Source organism: Falco rusticolus, chromosome 3 (assembly GCF_015220075.1).
Source record: "Falco rusticolus isolate bFalRus1 chromosome 3, bFalRus1.pri, whole genome shotgun sequence".
In the NCBI taxonomy this organism is placed as follows: domain Eukaryota; kingdom Metazoa; phylum Chordata; class Aves; order Falconiformes; family Falconidae; genus Falco; species Falco rusticolus.
Window position 1 is genome coordinate 114,657,621 of NC_051189.1, and position 7,190 is coordinate 114,664,810.

A 7,190-nucleotide genomic window follows, 5' to 3' on the forward strand; every position below is an offset into this window, starting at 1 on the left:
ATCCGCACGCACACACAAACTTGCGCTTTAACCACATCAGTTCACAGTGAGAGGCTACACTGGCGTTGCAAATAGAAAAGCAAAATTCCTGTCTGCTCTCAGTGGCTGAGCAATTTTCCTGCGAGCCCAGGGACTTCCCTGCGTATGCCTGGCTGAAATGCGGCGGCTGCGTTTCGGTGCTGTCTGGGGCTGAGGGTCGGGAAGCCAATCCCACCATACCCGGAGCTGGAACTCCATCCTTGTGGACTTGGCCCCGTCATTGTTGAGCCTTGTAGTTGCTGTAAAGAAATGGAAGACATGATGATAAAAATGTGAATTTTATGGCAGCTTTTTCATGGCTTTGAGAGATTTGGTGGCTTAAAAGGGTATTGTCAGGTCAAGCTGGAGTTATGCAAGAGCCGTCAAAGCTTTTATGGCTGTTTGGCTTTTAAATTTCAATACCCAGGCGGTACCTGCAGCCCCCGCCTCACCGCGTTGTGCTGGTGCTGGAAAAAAGGGAAATCAAAGGTAACAGAGACCTCTCAGCTCAGGGAAGCGCTGCTGTGTCCGAGCCTGGAAGTGCTGGGGTTTGAAAGAGCTGCTGCAGCCTGAAAAGTTCAGCATTTTAGCACCGAGGGGCTCTTTGCAGCCCGGTTTTGGAAAGCAGGGGCTGGATTGGGACCCGCAGCTCAGCAGGGATGATACTTGCTGCTCCCAGTCAGGGTGAAGCAGAAAATGGCTCTGCAATGGGCAGGGGTGGCTGGGGACCCCAGGCGCGAAATCCGGCCGGTTCCTGCACCCACATGTCCCCACGCTGGGAGGGAATGGCCTCGCCGAGGCTCCCAGGGCTGAGGGAGGTGACACTTTGGCTCCTGTCACTCCTGTTGAGCAATCAGCTGGGGGGAAGGGCCAGGATTAGTCACCCCAATTGAGGCACAACCCGGGGGGGGGGGGGGGGGGGGGGGGGGGCAGGCTTTCTGCTGAGCTGGTCCTACCTGCCCTGGCCCCTCCAAGCCCAGCGCTGGGAGAGGCTGAGCCCACCCTGATCGCTCATGGGACCTCCTGGGCGAGACCGAACGCAGCAGGTCGTGTTTTTCGGGATGGAGGGGTTTGGGCTTTGGTTGCAGCCACTGAGCTGGGGTTTGCTGCGTGTGTCCCCCCCCGCTCCAGCCTCCAGCCCCAACCCCTGCTTTGCAGCCAGGCCACCGGTTGCACATCCCACCCGGCAAAGTGTCACCGCAGCTGCTTGCTGGGGAGCAGCAGCACCCCAGAACTGGGTCACCCCAAAGCAGCTGCAAGGTCCCCCCAGCCAGACCCCAAAACACGGTGCCTGGATGAGGCCAAGTCAGCCAGCCTGGCATGGGTGGGTGTGAAATAGCATTTTTGGCAGCCCCCAGCCTTTGCAATGTGCGTCAGGGCTCGGCCCCGTGCTGGGGGTCTCACCAGGGCTGTGGGGTGGATGAGATGGGCCAGAGGATGAGGCCAGTGCGACCCCACAGCATCTGCCCCCATCTGATGGCCACCAGCTCCAGCACGGGGCTCCTGCTCACAGGCTGCCAGTTTCCCCATCAAGTGATGCTCTCTCAGGGGGTATGAAAAGCTTCTCCAAAAACTAAAAAGCCCCCAGACCAGCACCCGGGGCGAGCCTGGCACACCCCAGTGCCTGCCTGGCAGGATGCTGCCCATCACCGCCCCGGGGCTAGCAGTGACAGCACCCAGCGCGGTCCCCCCTGGGTGCTGCAGCCCAGGGAGGTGCTGTGGTGGCTCAGACTCAGCTGGCCCTGCAGGGCAGCCCGGAGCTGGCCAGTGCCGGCCCTGGGCACAAAGCCCTGCGAGGAGGTTGCGAGAGCTGGGGACAAGGGACAAGCCTGGCTGTGGGTCCTGCAGCCCTCCAGCCCCTGCTCAGACTGGCAGAGCCTTTTGCAGGCAGCATGGCCAGGGGCAGCATCCCCTGCTTGCCCGCAGAGAGCTGTTACGGTAGCCTTAACCCCATGGCTGCTAGCCATGGTGGTGCACAGGGCTGTGCCAGGACCCTGCTCCCAGTGCCTGGCTGGGAGGTTGGCTCCAGAGTGGGGGGGACACTCCCTGGCCCCAGGGCACCCATGTCTTTTTGTTCTGCTGGCGTTAAAGACACTAAAACACATATATTTGAGAGCTTCACTGTGCACCCCCTCCTGCAGGGTGCCAGGGATGCTGACGGCATCCTCCAGCATCCCCCAGCCATGGGGCAAGGATGGGAACTGGGGTCCCAGTGTCTCCCTGATCCCCTCCATCTGGGTCCCACAGCCTTACGTGAAACAGGGGGAAGCTGGGGACCGCCTCGTGCTCCCCAGCAGCACAACCCTCACGGGAGGTGTCGCAGGGGCCCCGGGGCTCCCTCCCAGCCCTGCAAAGCTGCCGGACCGGCTGGGAGGCTGGGGAGCATCGTCCTCCTACACGGTTCAGCCACGCTGCAATTTTGGGCTCTGTTGAAATCGGTTAACTCCTGGGAGGCTGGCGGGAGCCCCACTGTCCTCCTGGCACCCATGGGAGAAGCAGCAGGGATGGATGGCCAACCCCCAGTTAACCCCCTCCCCAGGCACCGGCACCCCCCCAGCCCCCACCTCACCTCTGCCAGTTTAACCAGCCTGGCTGCTGGTGTCCCCAGACCGCAGGTCAAGGGCCAGCGAGAGCCCTTGGCTCATTTGCCACGTTGGCCAGCCCGGTGTGGCTAATTACAGGTCTGGGGCTGGTTCCCAGGCTGGCTGCGCTGGGGGCCGGGCGGCGGCCAAGCGTTGGGGCCCCTTGCTGGCCTCCCCCCCAGGAACCGGCTGGGCTCCCCGACACCGCCGGGGGCCCCCCCCAGCTCGGCTGGGACCTGCTGAGCAAACTGCAACCTGCCTGGGCCGCTGACCCGGTCCTTGGCAGGGCCAAGGCGACACCCACGTTGGCTCCTACAAGGTGCCATGATGGAGTTGGGGGTGAGTGTGAAGGGCTGGGGGGGGCTCAGAGGGGTTAATCGCCTCGGCTGGGCTCTGTGCCCAGCTCTGTTCCAGGTGACGTGCCCTATCCAGGGCAAACAGGTTCTGGTTTGTGCAGCTCAACCTCCCACAGCAGCCAGCGCTTTCCCACGGCAGAGCCCTGGCAAAGCTCGTTGCATCCCAGGCCGGTCCCTACACTGGGAGCAGCGGCCCCGTGGGCTCTGCACCGCGTGCCCTGCGCGCCCCGCAATCCCTGCACACATCGGGGCAGGGAGGTCACTTGCCTGGTCGTGCCTCGGTTTCCCCAAAGCCCAGGAGCTCCTGGCACCCCAGGAGCTGGGTGCTGGCCATGCTGGAGCTCGGGGCTGGCATGTCCCCCACGTCCCCAGCTGGGGACCCCGCTGAACCAGGGCGGCGTGTCCTGAGTCATGGCGCGTTTCCTCCCGGCATCCCAGCATTTCCCATCAAAGGCCGGCTCCTGCCCAGCCCTGCTGCGCTTGATCTGATGAGCTCATAGCCCAGGGTGCCATGACTGTATTTTATTGTAATTATTTTTCATGTCGAAACTTGCTGTGGTGGAGGGGGGGAAGGGGGCTGCGCTTGACGAGCTGCACCCTTCCCCATGGCCGGGTGCCAGGACCAGAACTGCCGAGCTTTCACCCGCTCCAGCACGTCTGGACCTTGACGGGGACATTCCCACCCCAAGGACACCCCAGGGCTTGTCCCCATGTCGCTGCCGCTGCTGCTTTTGGGGACCCTCCTCCTGGGATGCAGAGAAGGGCTGGTGCTGGAGGACCTGGGAACCTGTACAAGGGCCTCGGTGCCAGGTTTTGGGGTGCTGTGGGTTTGCACCAAGGGGGTGGGACACCCCGCTGCGGGGGGGGGACCTTGGTGCACCCCACGGAGCAGCCAGCGCTGCCGACAGCCTCACCCCACAGCGGCAGAGCCCAGCCGGTGAGCCCTCCCGTGGGCTGTGGTTTTGCAGCCACCAAGGGATGGGGCTCACTGGGTACCCTGAGACCCCGGGGGGGGCTCGGGAGCAGCCGAACCGGTGCTGCAGATCCCGGGGGACCCGGCAGGGTGGGAGGGAGGCGAAGCAGGTGCCCGGCGGCGGCGGGAGCTGCCCGGACACGTGCGCAGGGGAGAGACGAGGCAGACCAGAGGCAGGCATGCAGGAGACGGTTTATTGGAGACGCACAGAGGCTTTGGCAATAGCAACCCCCCCTTCCCGGGATGGGGGGGCTGCCCGGACCCCCCCTTTGCCCCGTTCTGGCCCCTCACCTCCTCCCGTCACTGCTCCAGCCCTTCGGGATGGGGGTTTGGAGCCAGCACATGCTGGGCTGGTTTCCCCCACCTAAAATGTTAAATATGGAGGGGCTGGCAGCCCTGGGGGATGGAGGCACCTCTTCTCCCTCCTTTCCCCCTCCCCAGAGCAAAGGATTGGGGAGAGGGAGAGGTGGGGGGCGGCATGCCAAAGCCACCCCCACTCCCGGCATCCAGGCTGGGGGAGCCATGGGGGAGCTGAGATGCCTCCCCACCCCCCCCACCCCCCGAAAAACCAAAAACAGGAAAAAAAACAAAAACCAAACAAAACCAACAACAACAACAAAAAATCATGAATAGATGCCGAAGGGACTGGAATGGGGGGGCAGGTGGGGGCCGGTCCCCGGCTCCACGGGGGCCGTTCAGTTCTTGGGCTCTTCGCCAGCCTCGCCGCCGTCTTCTCCAGCGCACTCGGCTGTCCATAGCGTGAGGTTGTCCCTGAGCAGCTGCATGATGAGGGTGCTGTCCTTGTAGGAGTCTTCGCTGAGCGTGTGCAGGTCCCCCATGGCCTCGTCGAAGGTGGTCTTGGCCAGGGAGATGGCCTGGTCGGGGGCATTGGCGATCTCGTAGTGGAAGACGGAGAAGTTGAGGGCCAGCCCCAGGCGGATGGGGTTCGTGGGCTGCATCTCCTTTTTGCTGATGTCCATGGCCTCTTGGTAGGCTTCCTGGGCGTTCTCTATCGTCTTCTTGCGGTCGTCGCCGGTGGCCACCTCGGCCAGGTATCGGAAGTAGTCACCCTTCATCTTCAGGTAGAAGACCTTGCTCTCGGCATCGCTCGCCTTCTTGATGAGATACTTGTCCAGCAAGGCCAGGACGTTCTTGCAGACGCCGTTCAGCTCCCTTTCCACCTTCTCCCGATACTCGTTCACCAGCTGTGCTTTGTCATCCCCCTCTTCGGTTTTGTGCTCGATGCTGGAAATGACCCTCCACGCTGAGCGCTGGCACCCCACCACATTCTTGTAGGCGACGGAGAGGAGGTTGCGTTCCTCGTTGGACAGCTCGTCCCCGTGCTCCACCACCGCCTTCATGAAGTCTGCCATGTCCTCGTAGCGCTCAGCCTGCTCGGCCAGCTTGGCCTTCTGCACTTGGTGGTTTCTTGCCATGGCTGGGACGCGGGCGCAGGGCAGACGCTTGGGCGAGGAGCGGGGCCGGGAGCCGTCGGAGCCTCTGCTGCGCCCCGCTGCCGGGATTCGGTTTTGGCTGAGCGTCGGAGCCTCGAGCGAGAGCAGGAGGAGCCAGCGAGGCCGAAGGAGTGTCCTTCTTCTCCTCCTCCTCTGCTTCCTCCCTGCCGAGCCCGGCCTTAAAAGGAAAATTGCGGTGAATCATCGCCCGCAGGCGGCGGGCACTGGGGAAGGGGCGAGGGGTGGCCAACGCCCTGCCCTCCCCATGTCCCTGGAGAGGGCTCGGCGGTGGGTGCAGCACCCATGGATGCCCTGGGGGTCTCCCTCCAGCCAACACCCACCCCAGGACCCACGGAACGCCCGTCCCGCTGCTAAAAGTCCTTGGAAGGGGGACAGCGGGTTATTGGGGGGTGTGGGGTGTGTGTGTGTGTGTATGTGGAGATGTGGCAGCATTCAGCTCTTCCCACCCCCCCCCCCCAGAGAAATGGGCCACAGGGTGTGTCAGGTCGTAAAAATTATTTCCTCCCCCCCCCCCCCCAAAAAAAATCATATCACTGTCATTTTTAATATGGTGATTAACTTGCCAGTAATTGTGAGGGCTTGACGGGCAGGTATTTATTCCCACAGGTGGGGAAACTGAGGCAGGAAGGCTCAGCCGCGGGAGGGGCCGCCCCGCAGCAGGGCTCAGTCGTGGGACCAGCCTGACCCCCCCAAACATCCCCTGGTGGGGCGGCACCGCCATGTGAGCCCGGAGACCCCAGCCCCACTGCACGGGGGGCTCCTCCAGCCCAGGGCTGCACTGCCCCAACCCAGCACCGCGCCAGGGACTTTTTTTCTCATTTCTCAAGCTGTAATTGAAGAGCTGGGGGGATTGTTTTTTTTTTGTTTTACAAGTGTTTTTTTTTTTTAAATTATTATTATTTTTTTGGACACAACCTGGCCGTAAGTGCCGGTGGAAACGCGGCGCCCCGATTAGGATCTCTGCTTCGCGTTGCGCTGCAGTTTCACTCTCATCCTGCTCAAGCTTGTTGCCACACGCCGGGCGCTGGCGAAGCTTCGGCATCGCCTCCTGTGCCAAGCCCCGGCCCCGGCTGCCATGCGGGAGCCATGCGGGGCGGGCAGGGTGGAGCTGGTGCCCAGCGGCATCGCGCCAAGGCAAAAAGGTGTTGGGATTTTTTTTTTTTTTTTTAAAGCAGCATGACTCGCTGCTTTACTCATCCCTGCAAACAGCCCCGGTGCCAACCTGGCCGGGAGTGCCTGGCCCCGTGGCATCCCCCCACCTCACTCACGTGGGGGGGGGGAGATGGATGCTGGGGACGGGGGGGGGGGACGGGGGGGGGCGCGAGAAAGACCTGTGGGTGCTTTTCCCAACCGCATGCAGCCCAGGACACCCACCCCCCCGCCCAGCCTCCGTCCTGCTCTCCCCCCCACCTTCACAAGGGCGATTCGGGGCTGCTCACCCCCTCCCAGGCACGTGGGGGGTCTGGGGTACCCCTGCCCGTCGAGGGGCTCACATGAGGCAGCAGCACCAGGGCACCCAGCTGCCCCACGGCCCCCCTGAGCCGCCCCACGTGCCAGCAATGACGGGTGTAAGGCGCCGTGGGAGCGGGTGATGCCCGGCTGAGTCGGGAAGAGGCATTTCCCGAGGGAACGGCCACACGGGAGCCCACCGCCCGTCTCCCACTCCCCACCCAGCGGACACGGCTTGGGGGAGGCAGAGCCACAGAGACCCTCTAAGAGCATCAAGCGAATGCAAAAGCGTCTATAGAGGGGCTGGGGGCGAAGCGGGCAGCCCAATGTGCCCCTT

At 63.1% G+C, this 7,190-nt stretch overlaps 1 protein-coding gene across 1 annotated transcript; it reads right to left on the reverse strand.

Annotated features, from left to right (window-relative positions):
• Positions 1-4,620: 4,620 nt before the first annotated feature.
• On the reverse strand, positions 4,621-5,409 carry SFN (stratifin). Its single transcript, XM_037380778.1, has one exon. The coding sequence runs from the start codon at positions 5,363-5,365 to the stop codon at positions 4,625-4,627; it is 741 nt and encodes a 246-aa protein (XP_037236675.1). The 5' UTR covers positions 5,366-5,409; the 3' UTR covers positions 4,621-4,624.
• Positions 5,410-7,190: the final 1,781 nt, after the last annotated feature.

Bases quoted from the DNA above. Each gene is read 5' to 3' on its own strand.
- SFN (XM_037380778.1), bottom strand. From the start codon at position 5,365: ATGGCAAGAAACCACCAAGTGCAGAAGGCCAAGCTGGCCGAGCAGGCT.